The sequence below is a fragment of the Barbus barbus genome (genome assembly GCF_936440315.1).
Source record: "Barbus barbus genome assembly, chromosome: 23".
Classification (NCBI taxonomy): domain Eukaryota; kingdom Metazoa; phylum Chordata; class Actinopteri; order Cypriniformes; family Cyprinidae; genus Barbus; species Barbus barbus.
In genome coordinates this window covers 994235-1020949 of record NC_136751.1, presented here as the reverse complement: position 1 = coordinate 1020949, position 26715 = coordinate 994235, and the positions used below count along the sequence as shown (strand labels likewise).

At 36.4% G+C, this 26715-nt stretch overlaps 2 protein-coding genes across 3 annotated transcripts in view; one reads left to right on the top strand and one right to left on the bottom strand.

The window, feature by feature from the left end:
* cd276 (CD276 molecule) overlaps positions 1-26715 on the bottom strand; it is an 83084-nt gene that overhangs the window by 9012 nt on the left and 47357 nt on the right. For both annotated transcript variants that reach the window (XM_079374083.1, XM_079374084.1), the window contains exons 5-7: positions 26415-26549; positions 22174-22227; positions 16680-16717 (exon numbers count right to left, since the gene is read on the bottom strand). In XM_079374083.1, the coding sequence (XP_079230209.1) occupies positions 16695-16717; positions 22174-22227; positions 26415-26549 (212 nt within the window). In that variant the 3' untranslated portion in view covers positions 16680-16694. The remainder of the gene's footprint in view (positions 1-16679; positions 16718-22173; positions 22228-26414; positions 26550-26715) is intronic.
* On the top strand, positions 11038-13919 carry LOC306842930 (guanine nucleotide-binding protein G(s) subunit alpha). Its single transcript, XM_079374144.1, has one exon. The coding sequence runs from the start codon at positions 12074-12076 to the stop codon at positions 13211-13213; it is 1140 nt and encodes a 379-aa protein (XP_079230270.1). The 5' UTR covers positions 11038-12073; the 3' UTR covers positions 13214-13919.

Genomic DNA, 26715 nt, shown 5'->3' with positions numbered 1-26715 from the left:
GTATGGCTCTTAATTGCCCCCTCAGGCTGGTTGTGTAATTGCGGCTGGGAGGAGGGCGACCCGTGAAGAGCAGGCATGTTCATTAGCACTCATTGATCTCCTCTCTCTATCGGTCCTCCACTCCTCCTGAACACCTCTGGGCTTCATGTCAGAAGAGCCATTAATAAAGCAAGAACAATAAAGCCAATGGCTTCATGTTCATTTTCTGAACTTTTCGGTGCGATTCCATTTTCACTTACGAGACAGATGTACTTCTGAGAATCCTTGAAACTAGTTTATGCTTACTAGTTCTGGTGAGTTAATTTGTTAAAGACGACGAGAAATGACATTTAACTTGCATAATGTGATTAATTTGAGTGGAATATTAGCAGGAAACAATGCTGGCTGGAACATCATTTAGCACTTAGTTAGCATATAACATTACTGGATAGGAGAAAAATGTTGTTAAATTGTTATTTTAAACTCATAAAACCTTTATGAATCCTGAATTTTATGTATGTATGTTTATTTGTTTGTTTCTTTACTTATTTAAGTTTTAGTTTAAAAAACAAAAACAAATCAATTATAATAATAATAAACAACTATAGTGCATTTATTAAATAATTTATGCATTTTAAATAATTCAATTAAATGTCATTATTATTAATGTTTTTATTAAAAAAAAATGTATTTGTTAAACATGATGTGAAATGACATTTGCAACATATTTTACTTACATAATGACATAATTCAACATTTAGTTAGCACATAACAAAATTAATGCATGTTATCTCAAATGTATAAAAATCTTTATGAAACTTTATTTATTACAATTACATAATAACATAATACTTATTATTATTTAGAATTATACGTGCTGTTAAATAATGTAGACTAAGACCAGGGACATACATATGCCACTAAATAAGTCATTTTTCTCTCCATGTTGTCCTTAAATAATTTACATATATCATTTTCTAATAATTTACAATAATTAACACAAAGTGAAGTCATGTTTGTCAAAGGTTTGTCTCTATGATCAATCAGTTCGCTCACATCAACTCTACACTGTCTTGGGTTTCTTCTCATAATTATCTGGTTTGCTCCGTGTAGCAACAAGCAACTCTCTTGTGTCTGTTTCCAGTGCAAACGCTGCTCTCTCAGTTGAATCCCTGATCGGTTTCAGTCCACATTAAGAATGAGTTAGGCATTGTGAAGGTCTCATCTCTCCCTGACCACCTCTTATTACAGCACTCACGTCTCTAAACGTCCTCTTCCAGCGTCTCACAGTCCTCCTCAGACGCTCTCGTCTCTCTCTACTGTAAAGCTCAGTCCTAGAGAGCCTCGTTCTCTCCTTCCCTTGACTCCCACTCTTCAGCATCGGCAGCTCTATGGACAGCCTGCCACGACCAGAGATATTTTTAGAGTGACAGCAAATGGTTAAGGGGAATATATGGGATGGGAATTAAATCAATATTTCAGTGCACTACTTAAGGTGTGGGAGGGCGAGCTATTATCTGCCACTAATTGCCCCTATCGGCTCTGTCTGTTGAAAGGCATCGCTCTGACAGCCATTAAGTTTCATATGAAGTCCTGAAGCTCTGGGCTGAACATCATTTCTCTCTCACAGCGGAAACACGGCTCTTCTCTCGCTACAGAGAACACTACAGTTCCAGTCCGACGGCAGCTGCTTTTTTTAGCCATGCATGAGAAGAAACACACACTGCACAACATTTAATGCTGCTGACACATTTCTGAAAGTAAATATATACTGTAATTGGAGACAAATGGGTCTACGTTTAGACAACATGTCACAGCAGTGTCCAAATCATGAAGAATGCAGACAGAAAGGCATCAAGCCTTGTCCAGATCCAATGTGTGTGTGCATAACATCCTGTGGACTAAAAACCTTCATCTGGGTGATTATTTATTTATTAATAATTTTTTTTTTTTTTTTTTTCTGCCAATGATATCCAAGCTGGTCTGGAACAGGCAAGGAAATACTTAAGTTAAATGAAACTGTAACAATGGCAAATATATAATGTCAATTTGTATTGCATACATATATAATTCAATTAATTACATTAAAATAATTAAATTAACAATTACTAATAATCAAGTTAATAATTACTAATTTGCCAGTTTCATTCAACTTTCTAAATGCCATTTGAAAAACAATAATTATGAATTTAGCATACAGTTAGGATAAAACTGCTTCAAATTATACTTATTGTGAAAAATGTGATATATATAGCATTGTGTTAACTGTTTATTTTATAAGAGAACAATGTTATTAATAATATTGTCATGCAGGATTTTTTTTTTTTTTGCTTTATTACAATTACAATATAAAAGTCGGTTATGAAATGTTGCAAACAATATTTTGTCTTACTATTCTTCTCAGTTTAAATGGGTTTTTAAAAAAAAAAATGCATATAGCTTTATGTTTCTACAATAACTCTGTCTATAATCGCATCAGGTTTCAGACGCAGCCGATGCTTCAGGAATCACACATGAACAAATTTACTTTACTTGAGTAGCTATTAGAATAACATGAGATTATAGACAACAAACATGAATGAATACAGAACATTGAAAGTACCTGAGGAACTGATGTAAAGACAGATGCAGCAGGGTTGCGTTAATCAACAGAAAACATCGATATCTGAATATCAGAGAGATGGATGCTGGATCAGTAAAATCACATGCACTTTATGAAATCAGATATTCTGCATGCTGCACCATGTTAAACAGTCATACATCAACAAGAAGTGATCATCGGCGATGCAGCTGACGAAGGTCGGGATGCAAATACAGTGAAAGTTTCAGTGGACTTTAAGTTTATGACCATCAAAGAGGCAAATCTAAAACTCAACACGAGAGAAAATGACTTGAGATTAAAAAAGAGGGCTTGAGGAAATGCTTAGGCCGCTGCATTACTTGTCTTGAAAATTGCAAGGCTATTTCAGTAAAGGCTCTGTGTGTGTGGGACTGCAATTACAGCTCTCTTTCTCCTCCTCATCCTCTCGATCTTCCTTCTTCCAATCATCATCTGTTTTCTGAACTGCTAGAGGGAGCTGGTTGTTTTTTTATATTAGACTTTGATGTATTTCCTAGACTCTCGGTGCTTGGCAATAAAGATCTCTCTGCTATGTTTGGAATGGCGTACGATCACACTACTGTATACCTACTGTAGGCCTGTTCCACGCTGCCCAAAGCATAAATTGGCATCTTCTTGGCGCTCGTATTGACAGTATTCACACGATCTGTGATATGCATATTTCAGATGCCACACGCAGTGACAGACCAACTCGGTCTCATGAAAGTGCTTAGAAATAGTATAAAATAAAAACAAAAACTTGTGGTATTGATACGCAAAAATTGACTTTGGCGTGTATATGCTACACAATGGGTTGTGGGGTATATGTGTATTATATGCACGCAAAAACATATTAAATGCATGCCAAAAAAAATTCAAATCATATGCACACGAAAACTGTGCATAATATACACGGCAACAAATTTTGTATCATATGCATGCAAAACTGTTGTGTTGCACAATATTTTTGTGGAAACTGTGATACATTTTATTTTTCAGGATTCACAGATGAATAAAACATTCAAAAGAACAGCATTTATTCAAAATATAATCTTTTGTAACATTATAAATGTCTTTACTTTTGTCACTTTTGATCAATTTTTGTTTTTTCTTACCTCAATCTTGTTTCATGGTTTCCAAAAAATAATATTGTGCAGCACAACTGTTTTCAACATTGATAATAGTCAGAAATGCTTTATGAGAAGCAAATCTGCATATTATAGTGATTTCTGAAGGAAATATATAGCGATGAGCTCATATTTATACTTCAGAAACTAATTTTACAAACTAAGTCTGTGTCTAGGCTTGTGGATGAGTGTCAACTGAAGGATGAAGTCACTGTAATAGGAAACAGTTTTTTTTATAATTCAGCTATTGATCTTTATATAGGTTTTCACCATAGATCTCCATTCATCCTGTCTTGTGACCTTTCCATAGTCTTCCAGTAAGTACCTTCAATCTATAAACTCAATGATTTACAGTGCTTTGCCAGGGCTGGATCAGGGTCCCATGAGGTCTCGTCTTTGGAGGGTCACCCTCACCTTCTAGCGTGACTTAGTACAGAAAAACAAGGCTTGATTTTTTTTTTTTTTTGTGAAGAAATATTTTGACCCAAACTACATTCTGAATGAAGAGCAGTGGAGGCTGGTGAAATCCTGTGGCACTGTGATTGTCCAGATGTGAGTGTGTGGGGGCTCGAGTGCTCGGACCCTGAGGCTGTGGAGGACCCCAGCCGGTGTGCATAACATACAGACCAACAACTGCAGCAAAACCACAGCGGCAGTGCTGAAGGTTGAAACAAAAAATACATATTTCTCAGTTTTCTTATTTCTTAATAGCTGTTGTAATTTGACCAGTGGAAAAGCCTGAATCTATCTGTCTGTCTATATATGTCTAGTCCTTCTCACTGTCCTTCTCTCCATCTGTCCATCCATCCATCGGTCTATCCTTTTATCTGTTAGTCTCTCCATCTGTCTGTCATTCTATCTATACATCCATCCATCCATCCATCCATCTGTCTATCATTCTAACTGTCCATCTGTCTGTCGTTCTATCTCTCCATCCATTTTTCTTGTCTGTCTGTCATTCCATCTCTCTGTTCATCTACTCTCTATCATTCTATCCATCATCCATCCGTCCATCCATCAACCGTCCGTCTATCCATCCGTCCGACAGTCTATCCATCCATCCATCCATCCATCCATCCATCCATCCATCCATCCAAGTTATTTACATTTACAACAGCAGCAGCTGACCAATGTGCTTTACAGCATCAAAGTAGCAAATAGAAAATTACAAAAATAAAAATCACAGCTAAAATCAGAACCAGAACTGCCATCAAAAATCGATTACAGAGATGGAACATCAAGGGACATTGAAAGTGATGGAAAAGTAATACATTTTTAGCAAAGATTTAAATAGCTGTAAAGTAGAAGCATATCTAATATGAACTGGTAAAGTGAGTTTAGGCCACATTTACCCCTTTGCTTTAATTTAACAGTGAGCAGTCTAGGACTACTAGATCTAAGAGCTCGAGAGGGGTTATGTAAGGAAAGCAGTTCAGATAAATATGAGGGAGCCAGCTTGTTTAGAGCCTTAAAGACAAAAGCAACCATTTTTAACTCTAAACCGCAGAGGCAGCCAATGTACAGAAGCTAAGACAGGAGTGATATGAGTGAATTTACGTAGGCCCGTTAAGAGTCTTGCTGATGCATTTTGGACCAACTGGAGACGGGCCAAGGTAGTGCCATCTAGTCATCTAGTCATTCTGTAGTAAGTATATTAATGGTTTAGTTACTTTCTGTACACATGCAGGTTCAAATATATATATAGAAATGTTATAATTGCCCCTGGTCTTGCCAACTTGTGTGTTTCTGATAGGCAGTCCACAGATCGAAGGGTAGAGAGGAAAAAAAAAAACACAAAAATATGGCATTTATTGAATTTTCTTTAGGGGCTACGTTAATTTTTATATTGCAGTATGAGTGAAGTTTGTATCGCATGTATGAATTTCAATGGGAGAAAAAGATGTCAGGAAAACAACTGAGATTACGAAGAACAAATGCTATTGACTGAATGAGAGAAAGAGACTAAATCGGTTTTTAAAGCTGTAAAGCTGTAACATGACACTTAATGTAGGAGCTGCCATCTTATAATGTTCTTCTGATGTTGAAGAAGTTATAAAAGGAGTTTTACAAATGTGACCGTGGACCACAAAACCAGTCTTAAGTGTCAATTTTGTGAAATTGAGATTTATACATCATCTGAAAGCTAAATAAATAATCTTTCCATTGATGTATGGTTTGTTATGATAGGACAATATTTGTCTGAGATACAACTATTAGAAAATCTGGAATCTGAGGGTGCAAAAAAATCTGAATATTGAGAAAATCTCCTTTAAAGTTGTTCAAATGAAGTTCTTAGCAATGCATATTACTGATCAAAAATGAAGTTTTGATATATTTACAGTAGGACATTTACAAAATATCTTCATGGAACATGATCTTAATATCCTAATGATTTTTGGCATAAAAGAGAAATGTATCATTTTGATCCATACAATGTATTGTTGTCTATTGCTACAAATATACCCAGCGACTTAAGACTGCTTTTGTGCTGCAGGGTCACATATGTTTTAGGCACACACAGAATCATGATATTGCTGATGTGAGGAACATTCCTAGGAGGAGATTTTAACAAAACTTAGACATACATCTCATTGATCCCCATTAGAAATTACTTTTCAGATCAAAGTATGGTAGAATGCAATGTTTATGTTGAAGATTAAGTGGATGATGGAATTTCAATACTCAATAAAACATTCATACATTTAACATTCTTTTGGATGATTTTAAAATCACAGACTACGCAACAATGGTGGGAATTCAGAAGAGCACCTGCTAAACAGTTTTGACAGGACACTAGTAATGTCACTGTGGTATACAGTTATATTTAAACTTGAGGAGTTAATCGAGTCAACTGGAGATTGTGTCTATACAGAGGATCTCCCAAATATAACAACTAACAAGAGCTCAGCTATCAACTAGTAGCAGTCATGATGCAATTGTGCAGAAAAAAATAACAATGCAGCACTGTAAAAAGGAGAAATCTGGGCATGAAGCACCTGCAAAGCATCTAGAGTTTGTAGAGGGGCTTCTCACGGGATCATCTGAAGACTGGAGAGCTGATGCGCTTGCTGCTCGACTGATGACTGATAATAGCTCTCAGTGATGTGTGTCAGGTCCCCGCTACAATAGCACTGACATTCACAAATGTTCCCAGAACAAGAGGGAATCCAATGTGCCTGTGGCTTCCTCTATTTCTGTTCTGATAAGTGATAGAAGGACTAGGGCCGACTCAAGGCGTAGAACACTTGTATCTACTGTAATCTGCTCCCGATTAGACTTCAGTCTGAGGCCGAACACAGATACAGTACAATCGGCACTTTTAAAGTCAACATGAAATCAAAATGCATGCTTTTTTACTTTCTAATGCACATTCCGGCATTTAATTTATTAGTGCATATTATTCTAATTGTTTTTTTTTTAAGTTACCGTAATTGTTCATCTGTCAAACATTTCATCTCTCTTAAATTAGATCTATTTCTGTTTTTAAAAAGTTTAGTAAATGAGAATACAACAAACTACTTAATTATCCAGAAAACGTTTACACCCAATTACATTGTCTTTCCAGTAAAACTAATTAAAAAACAACAAATTTGATCAAGTTTTTTTTTTGTACGCAGTCATGTCAAGTGTGCCCACTTGAAATTAAGAAGTTTTAATTTGGTGGAACAAAGTAGAGAAACTTGGTTTAGTAAATTAAATAAACTCCATGGTTTAAAAGGGGGGAAAACAACACTTAAAATCAATGTCAAATGAGTCTGTCAATCTGAATTTCCAAACATCTTAAAATAAAATTGAAAAATTGAGTATGAAAATTAGAACTTGACAAAATTGTGTTACCTAATCTTAACTGACTAAACGGAACAGCAGAAAAAAATCAGGGTACATCTATCTATTTATGGGATGATATTAGACTGATTAATAGATGCACACACAATTATCCATGTACTGCATAAATGTTATGCATGTATTTTACTAACCACAAACAAATGTCTTTCAATTTGAATCTGTGGAATTCGGAATTAAATGAAAGTGCAACGATTTTAACAAATACAGACATGTTTGCATAAAAAAATGTTGTGATCTGCATCAATATATCATAAATTGCTCATGCAAAAAGGAATCCGTGCATTTGTGGATCAGGTGACACACGTGCATTTATTGACATCTTGCTCACACACGTGCATCTTTTTTTTGCTACTGTTGACATATTGAAGGGTACAGAGAAGGGTACGTAGTTAACTAACTAACTCTAAACTACGGTTGCCTGTTATCTGCTGCCTGACAGCAAATGCAACAAGTTTGCATCGTTTTTCACTCACCAAATCAATTATATTACAAAAGAGATCAGCACGTCCTCATGTAGCTCTGAGGTTATATGGCCCCCGCAACAACAACATAATCATTTAGATACTTGTCTGGGTTAGAGGCAACTGCCTACAAAATACTGCTGGATTTTTAAACAGTTGACCTTCTGTCTTGCTGCCCACATCTTTCTATGAAAATGTGTTTAACTGTCCAGTAACTGACCTATTAAAAATAGCGATTGGCTCCTTTTAGGCATCCTTCCTTTGTCTTGAATACTGCAGTTTTTAGCTGCTCCTAAAAAAGAGCTGGATAATTCTGTACTAAACAACTACAGACCTATTTCAAATCTCCCCTTTATGGGCAAGATCATTGAGAATGTTTTCTTCAGTCAGCAGAACAAATTCCTAGACTCAGATAGCTACAGTACTTGGACGGTTTCCCATCTGATTTTAGTTTAGCACAGAGACGGCACTCGTAAACACACAAAATGACATTAGGCAAAATACTGATTCAAGGAAAATATCAGCGGTGGTTTTTACAGTTTTTCTCAATTGCTAAAACACTATAACCAGGCTTTTGAACTAAAATTTCAAAACCATAACGCCATTTTTAATAAAGCACACCCATTTCCCTAAACTATAAACACTATTCTCCTGCTTTGACACGAGTCAAAACTCCAGACACAAATCCCTACATTTCTCAGCGCTTACACCACGTGCTCGTTTAGAAATCACTCAAGTCTGCACAGTTTGAGCTCAGTTAGCACACAGTTACCCAAGTGCAAACACTAGGAGTCAAAATGTATCACACACCAATCAGAACCTTTGATGGAGATAAAAGGGCCAAAGTCAGTGTTTCTCAGTGTCTTTGGTGCATTTCTCAGATCAGAAATGAAATTCTCAAAACTACTTGTTCAACCTCCACATCATCTAGTCACTTGTGCACATCATAAAAAAGTTTCTCATTCTTTTGAACAAGTGATTGTTTTGGTATATTCATGCAACTGATTTTGTACATTTGTCTGTGGTTTCCTACATTATCAGTTACTATTGTCATGTTGCTCAGAATGTATAGTTCTCTGTGCTATAGTCTCACCCCTCAAAACATCTAGTCATTAGTTCATCGTATAAGCCATTAAATGCAAAATGATTGATCTAGTTGTCATAAACTGTCATGCATATTAGACTTTTTATAAATTTGCCATGAATAGACAGAGGACAACACAAGAGTTACAAATTCTGACAGTGGACTTTCTCATTGTTTATTTTCGCCTTTGTGCCCATATTTCTTCTACTGCTTCTTTTTTTTAATTTTTTTTGGTCAGCACTAGTAAAAGTGTAACTGTGAATCATATCCAGTCTTTTTCAATCAATATCCCACATACAGTAAGGTGTAAATTACCATAGTTTACATCAGGTAATACAAACCTGGTAACAGAGTGCACTGTTATATTGACAACATGACATATTCATTGACAAATAGCCTACTTACTTTTGAGAGATGAACTAAAGATTTTGAGTATGTTACAGGCTTTTGCAGGAAATCCATTGCATGGTTCTGTTTGTACGAATTGTTTTGAGAAATGCACATACTACTTTGCAAAGATTACAGTAAGGATGATTCGAGAAATGCACCAAAGTGACTGAGAAAAACTGTATTCAGGTTTGAAACAATGGATCCAAACAATGGAGACGTGAAGGAAGAGGTCAAGCACATCACAGAGGAGGAGGAGGAGTAGAGAAAGAAATGAAGGAAGAGGAAGAGTAGGAGATGGCGATGGAGAGGGAGTACAAAGAGGAAGAGGAGGATGACATGGAACAGAGAGGAAGGGCAAGGGCAAGAAGACAAACAGTCTCATATATTTGAGTTGATGTGTTCCAGGGTTGGATTAGGCATGCGAGAGGATTTTACCCCCGATGCCAGGCCAGGGCCAGTATAGCCTGTGATGTTGAAGAGGTTCTTTGGCCCGTCCCAGACCAAAGACAGGATGCTGGGGCAGAATAATTGTTTTTGTTGTTGTTTGCTGTATTGTACTGTACTACAGTACATTAACTTAAGGAATAAAACACATGGGGAAAGTGTGTAAGACTGTGTTGTAGTGTGTGTGTGTGTGTGTTTTTGAGGGTTTGTGTGTCATGTCTGAGATAATAAATGTCGTCTGCTTTTGTAAACCGAATTAAAGTCATTTGGAAAGTTATGTACATTAATTAACAGCATTGTTTTGAGCTTCTTGACGCAAAATATTTGACCACCTGTTCTGTGTCTCTTTACAGGTGACATTATGTTTGGACTTTCTTTTGAGTCCATATATGTAAAATTAAGTAAATAAATAATAAAACAACTAAAAATAATTGTTTGTTGTATTAGTGGTGTAAAGGAATAAGGAGGACACTCTCACATCGTTAATATGTCATTGTGTCAACTCATTATTAAGTAACCCATAAACTAACATCAACTAATGGCTTGTTAAAGTTGCTTGAGAGGGCCCAATCATAATAAATTCACTGTTAACTACTTACTGAACTCAGCTCATGATTTGTGTTATGCTCTCTATCAAACACACATGTACTAACACAGTGAGTATTCAGCCCGGTTAACAGATGCTGTGTGGATTTTCAAGAAGTCAGAGAGCGGAGGCACAGGATCATCACGGCTGTGTCTGGATGGAGAGTGAACTCTTTCTGGTTTCCGTGTATAAGTCACAATAGAGTGAGTTTAAAGGGAAAGAGAAGAACATAAAACAGACAAGATCAGTCATTAGTGTATTCAGTATTTTCTGCACTTGATGAGGAGGATCAACTAATCCATTGCCACCCAATAATGTTTATGACAAAGCTGAAGATGTCAAATGCTCAAATTATGATAGTATTTAATTATTTAAATGAATTTCAAAGTCAGAGTATTTCTTATTCCTTCTTAAAGAGGCTGTTTGATTTAGTTTACCCATAAATGTTAATTAATGCATTAACTATCAAACATCGCTAAAAATACACCCTGAAAAGGATCCATTCGCCACAATTGGGGATTCAACGCGCTCCGTCCGTAGGGAATCCATCGCTGTCGTTGTGGTGTCGGATTTATCTTCACGTTTCCGAATACACATGATCTAAGAAGGATTCAAGAAGGATACAAAGCGTAGCCTGACAGCGGACTCGGGACTGCGATAACCGGTAAAATATCGACGGAATCGCTCGCATTTGCATCTGCGGTTGAGAGAACCGTAAGGATTGCCGCTCGCGTCAAAGCAAAGCCTACAGATGTGAGGAGAAACTCAAATTACGGTAACGGAGAAGACGGCGAAGGGCCTCGTTTGATTTGGACAAGCCGAAAAAAGCGATCAGTCACCGTAAGCAGAACAGGAGGGAAAATAGCGTCAATCTGAGAGGAATTTTTCAGCAGCACCGCCGTATTTTTCTCGCAGACATCGTCGTTTCGTAACGGAGTTAAAAGGTTCATGTCGGGAAGGGCGGAATGATCCACATGCCGTCATTTTGGTGGAAATATTTATTTCTTTAATTTGTAGCCACCCTTTCTATCTCGTTCTGCCCGTCTCATTGCATCGGCCAACGGATTCGACAGCAAGAACCCGAAACGAATCGCGTTTTGTGGAGCTATTCATGATTTGAATAGGAGTCGCTCGTTATTTCGGGAAACCGACCATGGATTCGCGACGGGAAATTTGCTAAATCGCCGTCGTGGGAAAGCCGAAATCATTCATGTAACGTCGAAGGCTTCGCTGGATGCACATCCACACACAGAAATCTCTTATTTGATAGCAGCAAGGGCTCGACAGGACTCGGTCGTTTGTAGGCCGGCCTAGTGTTTTCACCACCACCTATTCTCGCCAGTACTAGTCACCCATAGCTTTCATATTTCCCCGTGTTCCCCTCCTGCCCTTATCAGCGAAATCCGGGGAAGCGATGTGCATACAAGTATAAATGTCCCGGTTTTCCATCAAAGTGTTCTGATCGGAGGCCAATCAAGGAATTTGGATCATTTATTCATACGTTAGATACACCTACCCCCCCACCCACCCCAAAACTTTTCTTGGGTTTTTGGGAAAATGGGTTGTTTGGGCAACAGTAAGACTGAGGACCAGCGAAATGAGGAGAAGACCCAGCGAGAAACTAACAAAAAGATTGAGAAACAGCTCCAGAAAGATAAGCAGATCTACAGAGCAACTCATCGACTACTACTGTTAGGGGCTGGAGAATCGGGGAAAAGCACCATAGTCAAACAGATGCGCATTTTACATGTCAATGGCTTCAATGCTGAAGAGAAAAAACAAAAAATTCAAGACATCAAGAATAATATAAAAGAAGCTATAGAGACTATTGCGACGGCAATGTCCGCGTTGGTACCTCCAGTCCAGTTAGCCTGTCCCGCAAATAAGTTTCGAATTGAATACATCCTCAATTTAGCAAATCAGAAGGACTTTGAATTCACAACGGAATTTTATGAACACACAAAGACCCTGTGGCAGGATGAAGGGGTGAGAGCTTGCTTCGAAAGATCCAACGAATATCAACTGATCGACTGTGCACAGTATTTCCTGGACAGGATTGACACTGTGAAACAGAGCGACTATACTCCCACTGATCAGGACTTGCTCAGATGCAGAGTTCTGACTTCCGGGATCTTTGAGACAAGATTCCAAGTGGATAAAGTTAATTTTCATATGTTTGATGTTGGCGGACAGCGAGACGAACGCAGGAAATGGATCCAGTGTTTTAATGATGTGACAGCCATCATTTTCGTGGTAGCCAGCAGCAGTTATAATATGGTGCTCAGAGAGGACAATCAGACCAACAGACTCCAGGAGGCACTTAACCTGTTCAAGAACATCTGGAATAACAGGTGGCTTCGAACTATTTCTGTCATTCTGTTCCTAAACAAGCAGGACTTGCTGGCTGAGAAGGTGTTGGCGGGAAAATCAAAAATTGAGGATTACTTCCCTGAGTTTGCACGCTACACTACACCAGATGATGCAACACCAGAGCAAGGGGAAGATCCACGAGTTACGAGAGCAAAATATTTCATCCGAGATGAGTTCTTGAGGATCAGTACAGCGAGTGGAGATGGCCGGCACTACTGCTACCCCCACTTCACCTGCGCTGTGGACACGGAAAACATCCGCCGAGTGTTTAACGACTGCAGAGACATCATCCAGCGCATGCACCTACGACAGTACGAACTCTTGTGATCGCAGCAGGGATGATGGGACACAAACTCACCACCTGAACTTTCTTTAGGCCCCCCTGCCCTACATCACACCCCAATATCAAACCACGAACCTTCAAACTGATGAGTCCCCACCTCTTACACTTAATATATATATATATATATACACACACACACAGATGCACTCACACACATGGCCTTTCTCCATTCTGAGTGACTAGGGGCTGGGGCAAGGGGACGCACTGTGTTACTGGTGAAAGCGTGGCTGTGATATCTGGCAAAAAGACTTGTTAACACAGCCAAGGACTACCGATGTTAATAAAAAGAGAGAGAGGAAAACAAAACATGTGAGAGGGAGAGGGAGGGGGGAGAAAAGAGGGAAGAAAAAGAACTGTCCAGGACTGCTCAGGACAAGGAAGCCATTTCGTACACATACAAACACATAATACGTCCAGCTAAACTCCTGACCCACAGTCCTATGTATGTTACACGTCACACTTGTCTTTTTTCCGATCATATGCCTAAACACACGTTACTTATATTGATGCGCACGCACAAGACATACACACGCTATTCTTATCCTCCACTGTTTTGGTCCTGTTGAACATTTAGTGCCTGTACGAGCCTGGCGCGTCCCCCTGACCTTTTCCCCATTTCCTCTTTCCCAAAACCACATCCCACCCCAAAGGTGGACAGACCCCACCGGAGGAGAGCAAAACGACGGACTGTACGTTAAGAAAAACAAAACATAAAAACAGAATGTAGAGCAAAAAAAAAAAAAAAAAAAAAAAAAAAAAAAAAAAAAAAAAAAAAAAAAAAAAAAACTATCAAACATGTACTAACATGTAGTTAAGGCTGCCGTTATTCATGCATGAGTCCGTATGACTGCAGTCGTAGTTAAGGATAGTTCATAATTAGTTAACCTTCCCAGAAAAGACTGTTAGGTGGCTGCAGCTCATTCAAAGGACTGTGGATTTATTCATTTATTTAAATAAAAAAATAAAAAAACTTCCGCTGGTCACAAGGTCCTGTTCATCACTTCATCTACATGTTTCCCCCTCAATAAAGACTCATATGTCCTTGCTAAATACTGATTCAAAGAAAATATCAATGCTAGTTATATGCACCAGGACAGACTAGAGAACTGGAGAGGACCCCTGAGATGGTCCTCAGCTGATTTTGGCCATATTTAGGGTTTATTACATAAAAACAGGCAATTATGAATCTAAATGATACATGGAGGACACATGGAGACCCCCAGGGCTCAGTCCTTGGGCCTCTCCTGTTTTTAAAAATCTTAGTTTCAGTAGTCAAATCAAAGCAATAACTAAATCAGCTTTTTATCATCTTAATGCAAACAATATTTAGAAAAAATAAATAAAAATAAAATCACACATTTATCATCAGCAGGACAGACTGAACTGCAAATTCTCGCTGGGAAAAAGATCATGCCCTCATTTATCTACATCGTTCCCTCTGAATAAAGACTCCTTCCTATATGATGCACCCAAAGACTCCCAAACAGCTCTTGCACGTCAAGAACATCTAATTTGTATGAATCTGACCCACAGTTCTCAGAAGAACAGCAGAGATCGATGATGTTATGAAACTAGGGAAGCCCTCAGGCCTTTTACAAGGGTTCATGATGCAATTTCCAAAAATATCCTAGCGCAAACAAACACAGATCTGGAAAGAAAGCAGTTCAGGTTGCCTTGGGCGCACTGGACATCACCAGGGGCACTGGGTCAGTCTTCCTCCTCAGCACAGTGAACAAAGAAAGCAAAGTAAGATTGTTGTGTTGAGTTTAGAAAACCACCATCTGGCCATGATGATAATATTAATGCAACATTCCTAATCTCAGCAAGCCTGGTTACTTTAGATATGATAAACACGTTTACTTCATTTGTTTGTGTTTTGTCAGAACATACTGTAAGCTAATGTCCCTAGACAGCGCACTGGCAGGGTCTCCGATTAAAAACACAATGCCAATTTCTCACACGAGAGACGGAATCACTTATTCTTTACTTTGTAATTAAGACGTGAGAGTGGCAGTTAAAAATAGTGTGACTTGTCGATGTCAGTGTGTCAGTCTGCCTCCTACGTGTCTGGGAAAGCAAACTATGCCATTTAATTTCCTTGTCTTAGCAACAGGCAGTTTTTTTCTTCTCTCAAACTCCCCCTCTGTTTCAAATAGATTTTGTCCTGCAACCTCGTCCCTATACGTTTGCACATATGCCTGGCTTTTTAATGATTCAAAGGGCTGGTGATTAGCAGTAATCAGGCTTAGCATGGTAGGGCAGAGGAGAGTCCACCAGGCCACTTTAATGACTTGACACTGAAATGAATTCGTCATGGCAACCATTGACCTAGTGGATATTATTTGAAGCAGAATGTCAAGACTTCAGGAACTTCTGAACGCCCTTCACGGAATAAAGATAATGACGCTTTATTAAAATGGAGATTACCGCCGAGCATGCTGCTCGAAAACACTTGTCACAGACGGGGTTGTGTGCCATTCAGAATTGAATTGAAAATGGCTTTTAATCACCGATCCAATTCCAGAATTTCAAGTGAAGCAGCAGGATGCAAAATTGTACATTTAAGCTGAATTAAACTGGAATAAAACAGTAAGAATTTGTAGGAATTATTTTCATTTTCAGTAAGAATTACCCATAACCGTACACACATTATACACATTATACACATTATAAAATATTTCTACATTTCTTTTAGATTTTAAATGATTTAATTACATATTTGTACAATTTTATAATAAATAAATAAAGAATTTGAAGGATTTTAATTTTTGTATTTATTTAATTATTTACTTATCACAAATTTTTCAGTATGACTTCCCTATAAACATACACACATAATATGGGGCATTTACAGAATCTTTAAAATATCAAACCTAAAAAAAACTGACACTTATAAAGCATTAGGGCAGTCGTGACCTAAAGGTTAAAGAGACGGACTTGCAACCCGAAGGTTGTGGGCTCAGGTCTGGCAGGGATTGTATGTGGGGGGAGTGAATGACCAGTGCTCTCTTCCACCATCAATACCACGACTGAGCTGAGACCCTTGAGCAAGACCCGAACCCTTGACTGCTCCAGGTGTGTGTGTGTGTGTGTGTGTGTGTGTTTACTGCTGTGTGTGCACTTGTATGGGTTAAATGCACAGCACAAATTCTGAGTATGGGTCGCCACATTTCACTTTCTTTCAAATATTAAAAAAATTACATTTAATAAAATAAATGGACATGTTGCAAAGATTCATAATTTCCCAGAATGATCAAATTTCTAGTCTTTTCTGTTTTGAAAATAGTGATAAATTTTGTTTTGATAAACTCTTCTAAAAATGAAAATATAAATATAAAAAGAAGAAAAGAAAAGAAAAGAGGAATTTGTTGAAAATATATAAACAAATAAAAACTATCATAATTATGTCAGTGATATCTTGGCCAGAGCTAAATGATAAAAAAGTCTTACCTGTGGTCTTCAACTTTAGCTCTTTAGAGGTGTTGCAGCTGAAACAAAGAGAGAAGAAGAGAGTTTTCTTTAAAGACGTGGAAAAAAGAAGAGGCAAACAACTCAAGGTTAGTAAAAAAAGAAGCAGTATTGAGCTGGTCTGAGCTAGTAACAACCATCTCAAGCTCATACTCCCCGGAGAGCAAACTGCAGTCTACACCCGACATCATTACAACCTGCCCGACACTCAAGCACAAGACCTGTGTTTTCAGCTGCTGTTTTTTAGCGGTGCCACAGTGTGTGACATTTAACTGTGAGCAAGCAGCACAACACAATACATGCAAACACACACACACACACACACGGGCACACAGAGCCGGTCTGAAGGAGCCAGATGAATGGAGATCCCTGGGGCGCTCAGTTCAGTTGCCAAGGGTTGCAATCCCATGCCAGACAGACACGGCATGAATGGCATGAAATTCTATAACCATGACGTCAACGGAGGAAAAAAAATAAAAATGACAGTGAGAGAGAAACGAAGAATGTGTGTTATGTATACTCTATTCTGTCTGTACTGTAAACTGTAAACTGTTTCTTTACCTTTATAAACATTGGCAAATGCAAAAAGTCCGAACACGTTGAACAGTGTTATTTTAGCATCACTGATATACAGTACTACTATCGTTTATGACTTTAATTTCTTGTATACGTTTTTAATTGTAAAGTTTGTTATTTTGTTGTGTTTTTTTTATTTCTTTATAGTTTCTTATAGACTTTTATCTTTTAGACTTTTATTTTAGTAATTCATCTTAAACTAAACAAAAATTAAATTGATTTATAATAAGTTATATATATGATTATTTTTGTATGTAGCAACCACGTCAATTATATATTTATAATTTAAGTATATTTTATTTAAATAAGCAACTTTATTAAAATGACATTTATACAAAAACCTGTATATTTATACAGTATATGTTTTGTATTTTTTTTAAATGCATGTCTTTTATGTTTAAAAATATATGTACTAATTACTAATATTTACAAATTTTATGTTACGTGTATTGACGGGTTTTAAGATGGATATATATATATCCATGACATATTTCCAAAAATGTATTACACACACAAAAACATACATATTTGTATGGGAAATATATTTTCTAATTTTTAATAGGTTTCATTTACATTTTCACTTCATTTGACAATATATTTAATATATGGAAATATATGAGAGTTACATGACAAGATTTGATTACTCAGGGTTAGTGTTTTGTTCACATCTATGAAAATTGCACAAATTCATGATAACCGAGTCATGATTTATACGATGCTTTATGTTTACTGATGATTATATGTATTAGGATACTAGGCGACTGCACTTCTGAATATTTTGCTCTTATGTTTGTATGAGGGATGAACAGGAGCTTAAATGACTGTAATATGTGGCTGTTATGAGGCGTGTGTGTGTGTGTGTGTGGGGGGGGGGGGGGTGATCAGATTTATTTACAGCAGCAACTCTTAGCAGAGGAAATACTTTCATATCACGCAATATAAGTTTCATAACACTCTGCATGTATAATGCACCAGAAAGGTGTTATTGATGGATAATGCATTCATAATAATATCAGCTGTGTTTGCTCATAAATTACCACAAACATAACAATACAAATGCATTTCTGGTTATACCTTTAATATCAGTATAATGCATTATGATCAACACCAGATTTCTCTTATTTTGTTTGATTATGTTTTATAATATTTAAAATGTTAACAGTGAATATGTAGATGTTATAATGTATTATAACTGTTATATTTTAATCACTTTTATAAACATTGCTCATGCAAAAGTCATCTTGGAACTGCTATTTTAGCATCAGTGATGTACTATTATAGTTTTTGTTAACATTTTGAATAAGATTTTATTTTGTTTTAGTTTTTAGTCATTTTTAATTTTACGTTTTAGTTTTTTTTTTTTCATTTTAGTAATTGTTTTGTTTTTGTACTTTTTATTCATTTTTTGTTGCTTGAAATCTTCTATTTTAATTTTAGTAAGTTTTATTGTTTTTGTCATTTTTATTAGTTCATGTCCATATTTTTCTATTTTAATTTTATTAAAATTTTAGTAATGTTGTGTGTTTGTCATTTTTAATAGTTTTATTAACATTGTCCATTGTAACATTTTTTTTTTTTTGTTCATGTTTAGACATTTTTATTATGTTTTTTGTAATTTGTATTATTATTTTTAAACATATCCATATTTCTATATTTTCTTTTCATTCTAAAAAAGTTTTAGTAAATGTGTTGTGTTTTTGTCATTTTTTGTTAGTATTATTAATTTCATTACTTCAACAGAAATTAGAAATATTTTACAATATGTATTATAATGCATCATAAAAATCCCTAATTTGTATAAAGTTGATTTCTGTTCCCTTTTTGCAACAATATTTGCACGACTCATAAAATCGTGTTTGTGGTCACCTGAAAGCACATTTACACACCGCGAACATATTCTGTCCAGTAAGGGGCCAAATAAAGCGACCCTGTCCTTGACCTGTTGGCATAAATGACTATTTCTCACGCAAAATGAACCATTCAGGAAAGGCAATTAAAGGATCTTTAGCCATCGGCTCTCAAAGACAAGAATAGCATGATAAGCTTGTTGGGTTTAATCTTTAAACAGCGCTTTGATAAAAGCCATCCATCTTTAAGGTGCAGCCTTGAGCGAGGCGATGACAGAGAAATCTGGCTCTCACAGCGTTGCCTTCAGGACAAACCACTGCACAGACGGACTCAGTGCATCTGCAAGATCAGGACAATTATCAGTTTGCAGAAAGAAAGCAGCAGATGGTGAGGGAGGAAGAGTCAGCCCAGCTAGTACAGAGCGTTTCACACAACGCTGCAGGAACAAACCTTCTGCTACAGCAAAATACCGACTTCATAAACGTTTTAGAAGTGCAGTGAAAGCCAGGTGGGACTCAACAGCCTCAAAATATCAGTAAAAAGTGTTTGTGATGCAGCAACAAACCCAGACCGATTTGCAATGTTTTATTAAGGGCTTAAAATGATCTGTACATTACAATATTTCACAACTGAAGTGTAAATAGTCTTGTTTATAGATTGTGCTTGAGAAAAATCCAACCTGTTTATGGAATGTTTTCTTTACCATTTTTATTCAAATGAAATAAAATAAAGCTTAAACAATTAAATTACTTCAATGGAAATTCTCTGCCAACAATGGGAAATTTAATACAACTTTGTGAGTCTATATGTTTTATGCTTGAGATTTCTCACACAGGAGTCAAAATAAAATGATAAAAATAACATGGGAGTAATGTCACATTTAGGTGTTTATTATAAAAAAATACCTGGAATAAAAAATACTGCTAGTAATATGACAATTATTAAGATTTATTTGAGTTCTTCAGTCTAAGAAATACAGCAAAGAAACAAAAAATACATGTCTATCTTTTACATTTACTGATTATATATCAGCATGAATTGACTGACATTTAGGATAAGTATGTGCATGACATATATGTCCAAAAATCTCTTATACAAACAAAGACATTTGTATAGGCTAGATGTATATGTTAATATATGAAAACCAGTACAGTGGATTAGTTCTAAAGAAATGCAAAAGAAAAATAAGACTAGAGCGTCACGTTTGATCTGTACCAGGGTTATTTTAGAATCACTGAGACACTATAAACATCTGTGGGGGGTTTGGCCATGTATTCTTATTTTTAAATATAGTGATATATATTTTGTCATTAATGTTTATTTCAGTTTGATCAGTTTTAGTTTGTTATTTAAGTAAATCCAGGTAAACTAAATGAAAAGGAGAAATGTAGCTTTGTTAACTAGCTGAAATAAAATAAGCTTTTTATATTTTATTTTAATTAATGTTATTTATTTCAAGTAACGTTATTTATTTATTACTTTTTTAGTTTAATTAACTACTTTTTTTTTCTTTTTACAGTTTTTTTTTTTTTTTGGATGGATGGATGGATGGATGGATGTGGTAATGATGCTTATAAAATTCCAAAAGTTTGCATGCCAACAACTTCCTAACAATATTTTGCAATTAAATGTGGATATCTGTTGCATAAAGTATAATCATCGAATCTCTTTGTGTGCCAAACTTTCATTCGCATGCATCAACAGAGTTATAATGACTCCAATAAGAGACAAATAAGAAAGTGCTGAAGCTAAAGCGGCACGAGGGAATCCCAGCCTGTCAACACAGCACACCACGTCATCTGACACACACACACACACACACACACACACGCACACACTCTCTCTCACACACACACACACACACACACACACACTCTCTCTCACACACACACACACACACACACACACACTCTCTCACACACACACACACACACACACACACTCTCTCACACACACACACACACACACACACTCTCATCTCTGTCTGAGTCTCTTTCTCTAACCCTCTTCACCTGCCTGCTTATTAAAATCTCATAGCATTAACTCTGCTGCTCACGGCCAGGCTGAATAATTCAATCAGACTAAAGAAGTCAAATGAATCTTTAATGGCATTAAAGCCACAGGGGGGGGCGAGCCGGACTCTGGCCTTCACCTGAGACCCTCGACAGCCACAAACGCTCATGAGAGCCACGGATCCAGATCAGACGACGAGAGACGGATTCCAGCTGAGAGAGATCAGATCTATTCAGGGCTAGAGTCCTGTTTTCACATTTGTTTCGCATTTACTCTCACATTTCACCCAGTTGCATTAAATATCATAATTACTACAGCACCATTTAGAGTCATTAAGAGACTCAACCATGACTCTTTTTGAATGTCGGGCCGGAGCCCAGAATAGAGAGCATTAATACAAGAGATATCTACCAAAAAATGTATAGTATTCGTCATATCTTCTGCTATTCGCAGTGGAGACTTTTGCATCGCTCATGTGAACACACAACTATTATTCTGTATATTTACACTAACGCTCAAAAGATTGTAATAATTCAGTTTTTTTTTTTTTTTGAAAAAAGTCTCTTTTGCTTTTGAAAGAAAAAAAAATACAATTTAAAATAACTGTCTTCTATATGAATATATTTGAAAAATAATTTATTCCTGACAGTAAAGACATTTCTAATGTTACAAAATATATATATTTCAAATAAATGCCATTTTGTTGAACTTCCTATTCATCTGTAAATCCTAAAAAATAAAATGTCACAGTTTCCAAAAAAATATTAAGCAGCACAACAATAATAATAATAAAATGTTTCCTGAGCAGTAAATCAGTATATTATTATGATTTCTGAAGATCATGTGACACTGAATACTGGAGTAATGATGCTGAAAATACAGATTTGATCACAGAAATACATTACAGTTTAACACATATTCACAGTGTTTTTACTGCATTTTTGATCAAATAAATGCAGCCTTCTTTCAAAAACATTAAAAAGCCTTAATAATTCCAAACTTGTGTATATATTTCAACCAAATATTGTAAGTAACTGACCTGATTTGGCCTCTTCTAATTCTTTGGCTTCCTCCAGTTCTTTGGCTTCTTCCTCTGTAAGGAGAAACACAGATGAGAAGGAATGAGGTTAGTCTCCAAACACCAACGCAGTCCCGTTGTGTTGCTCAGGAGGCAGATGCACAAACATGCATTCACAGACACAGTTCAGGAATGGCTGAAAATGTCTGATTGTTTTGTGGCCCGCAGGAGGAAATCCAAGTGAAGAGATCAAGACTTGTCAAGCAAGCTTTCCAAAGATGTAGTCTGCTCTAAAATACACTAGATTTGAAATCACACGCTTTAGTGTCAAGGAGCTGCGATCGCTCTCTCTATAGTCTACTGTATATTTCCTAGGCTGCTTTAATCCAATGTGATTTTTTGTGACATCACATCCCCTTTTTTCTGTTTCTCACAGCCAACCAATGCAACACTAGTTCAGTGTTGGCAAACACATCAATATTTTGTCCTTATTCACACAATCTCATTTTTATTTATTTGATATATTTATTTTAAGGTTATGGAAAATGCAAGTGTGCTATGCAACATGCTACACAGTATTATATAGTTTTTCTTAGTATTCTGAATTGTTTTTATATGTATTTGCTGTATTCATGTTAATTTGAAAGCAATTTTGTTGTTTTTGTCCATTTTTAGATTTGTATTTTATTTTTTTAAATATGTCTATATCGTTTTTATTCATTTTTATTTTTGTTTAGTTATGTCTGATATCAATAATATAATTTCTGTATTCTATGAAGACAGAAGCCACAGAAATTAACCATAAAAAGAATAAACTGCATATATTCAGAGTGTGTATGTGTGCAAAAAATGAAATATACAATGTGTGTGTGTATCTATCCTGTACTTATATACATTTTTATTTCACACCTTTTATAAAATATGGTTATCGAACCCAAATAGAGCATTTCAGATGATTCACATTGAGATGAATGAATGGAAACATTTGATCAAAAGTGAGGAGGAGCAGAACTGAATGGAGTGAAGCAGGAGGCCAGAGCTGAGGTCAGAGAGCTGATTGTTGATTTGACTGTGCGGTGGCTATCGGGCCCGTACCCGGATAACAGCCCAATCTCAGGAGCTGCTCGCTCTGGTTAGGATCCGCTCAAACTCTCCACACACATTATGACAGCAGAAAAAATGAGTTAGTGAGCGCTAGAGTCTGACCGAGTCTGAGGACACGAGTGTCCAGACCAATCTCCTCCAGAGAACCTGCAGCCACAGCGGAGCAGACAGCATCTATTACACTGCATCTCCTCACACACACACACACACACACACACACACTCCTTCTACACTTCCTTACACACACTCACCCACTCCTTCTGCACATCCTCACACACACACACACACACACACACATCCTCACACACACACTCAATCTGAATCTCTCTCTCTCTCTCTCTATCTCTCTCACTTTTCACAAAAACAAACGTGTGTGTGTGTGTGTGTGTGTGTGTGTGTTAATGAAAGCAGCACATTAATACAGGAGGATGATCAAACTGACTTGGACCTACCTGTTCATTAAACGGTTTTAATGCATACCTGCCAGCCAATCAGAATCGAGTATTCAGACAGACCATGGTATAATTTAATATATTGTATATAATTTCAACTATTAAATGCAATTATTTAAATAAATAATTGCACTTAATCTATTTATATAATTTCATATGAATATTTATATTTATTTTTTTACAAAATTACAGAATGAATATTATTTAAGCTATTCAATATAATTATTTATTTTATATAAATAAATGTATTTAATCTATTTTATATAATTACACACAAATATTTATATTTACATGAAATATTATTCTTAAACATTAATTATTATTATTATTAAATTAATATTATCAAAACTATTACTAATAATTTATTTTATACAAATAATTTGTATTTTTATTATTTATATACAATTAATTTCTTAATAAGTGGTCTAAAAAACTAATTTGTATAATACACAGTAAGCTAAGCTGCAAAACATTTCTGCAAATTTAGCCATGTCAAACTGAAAAGGTTATTGAGTAAAAGCTGATGACAAGCTGAAAGTTCTCCAGTGAGAACCAGACGTGGAAAAAGGCTAATCACAGCGCCAAATTTCAGCTCAAAAGCCAGGCGACTGACGGGGAGATGAGAACAGCAGGAGTGGAGTGTGAAAGCAGAGCATCTGACTCACTCAACAACTCAATTACTTCAACAGGCTGCTGACCCGTTCACCGAATCTTATTCCAGAATTCCTGCACGGGTTACTGGAGAAAGAGTTGGTTTATTTGCTCTGGACTCAACACGTGTTCATTCCGTTCACTGTGGTTCTCCGGCCAGATATTTACTCTTTCTCTCACTCTCTGTCTTGCAGTTGCAGATGTATTTTTAAAAGCCCAGGGGTCCCGTGCAGCGCTGCAATGACCTTTATTTAAATGTCTCCTGCTCCACACACAGATCTCATTACGCCTCTCGTTCCCACCAAAGCAATGCTCTTCCCTTCACGTGACGACTGAATCCATCTCTATCTCTCTGCTGGCGCTTCTCCTCCACACATCAGTCTTTCTTCCTGTCATCTCAACCTCCAAGTTCTGTGCTCCCTAGTTACACGGTGCGGCTAATTATCTCGCGGCGCTAATGAACTTCAGTGGGGCTTTGTCAGAGCGGGACTCCTCTGGCTTTAGCATTCAGCTCAGAGCGGCGGTCGTGTGAACGATGAACTGAGCCACGCAGACAAAACAACAAACTGTGTGTAATAAGGGAGTTTGCACACTATGATCCTCACACAGGGGGACTGAAATGTTTTAATGCCACGGACCCCCAAACACGATTATTCCCTATATAATATATATATATATATATATATTATCTGAAAAATATTCACTTTCTATTAAGTGGACATTATATATTTTTTTATACTCACCATTATTGCACTGATAGATGCATACAGCTAAAAACAAGCAAACTATGGCTGTCACTTTATAATATAATAAAATAGTTGGTGATTAATCTCATGATTTCATTTATTTATTTATTTACAATATTTAAATATTATTTTTTAAATTGGTATGTGTACACAGTGAACACACGAGGAGGATACAGGAACATGCAGACGAGGAGTAAACTCATGATAACAGTATTTAATGACTCCAAACAAGGCAAGACAAGACAAGGCTGACACAGACAGGACCACCGGGGAGTAACGAGTAGACCAGACCACACAAAACTGAACGGGCAGGAACTTAAATACACAGGTTAATGACTAAAACACAGCTGGACAGAATAAACTAATAATCACATTAAACAAGGACAGGAAACAAACCAAATATGGAAACATGAGGTGGGAACACAAGACACACACGACAGAGGACTGACAGTGTGTGTGTGTGTGTGTGTGTGTGTGTGTGTGTGTGTGTGTGTGTGTGTATTTTTTCATATACAATTTTTCTCCTTTTTAAAATGTAATTTATAACGTGGTTAATCTCATGATTTTGATTTCCCTTTTAAATTTCATTTATTGGTTTATTCTTTTTTATATTTCATTATTTATTTTATTATTTTTTTATTCATTATCAATATTATCATATTAATATCAATTTATATGACTATTTATTTCTAATTACATAATTGAAAATGACATATATGTAAATTAATTCATATTTAAATATGCATGAGATATTTAAATGTATTTTCATATAAATTTTTTCTACTAATTAAATTTATAATTTTTAAATTGCGTAACTTTTTTTAATTATGTGGTTAACACGTGATTGATCTCATGATTTACTTTTAAATGCAATTTATTGATTTATTCTTTTTAAAATTCCAATATTCATTTTATTGATTTTTAATTAATTATCAATATTATCATATTGATTAATTAAATGTATTTTTTATTACATAATTAAAAATTAAATATATGTAATTTAATTGAATTAACATTAACACACACACAAACTTTATTATACTTTACTATATATTTATATATAGGAGTAAAAACCATTGAAACATCCTCTCATTATTAGGCCTCGTGCAGACAGACTTGTGTCTATGAAGTTTGATTTCTGGACATTTAGAGTGACCCACCACAGCTGGTTTAAGGCCGGTCTAAAATAATACACGATAATATAAAGCGTGTCGAGGCCATGACATCTGAGGCCGAGACCAGGCCAGAACTCAGCTGCACACATGTTAAGAGCGGATGAGAATCTATGGTTATGTAATGTGTTCCTCACCGGCTCTCATCTCCTCACAGCTCTCTCTGATCTTCCTGCGGCAGACGGCGGCCAGAGCGACCAGCAGAGCCAGCAAACACACGGCCAGAGCCACGGTCAGCCAGAGCGCCAGCGGAGGAAACACCAGACCCTGAGCTGCAGACAGAGAGACATGAGCTTCATCATCATCATCAGAAACTGGAACAGCATTATCTAACAACACACAATTGCTGCGCTCCAATTCACCTGCATATACTATGCCCTAAAAGTAGCACTGTTTTTGTGAAGTAGCAGAATAGCAGACGAGCACTGGGACAGAATA

Coding starts and splice junctions, on each gene's coding strand:
- LOC306842930 (XM_079374144.1), top strand. CDS start 12,074: ATGGGTTGTTTGGGCAACAGTAAGACTGAGGACCAGCGAAATGAGGAG.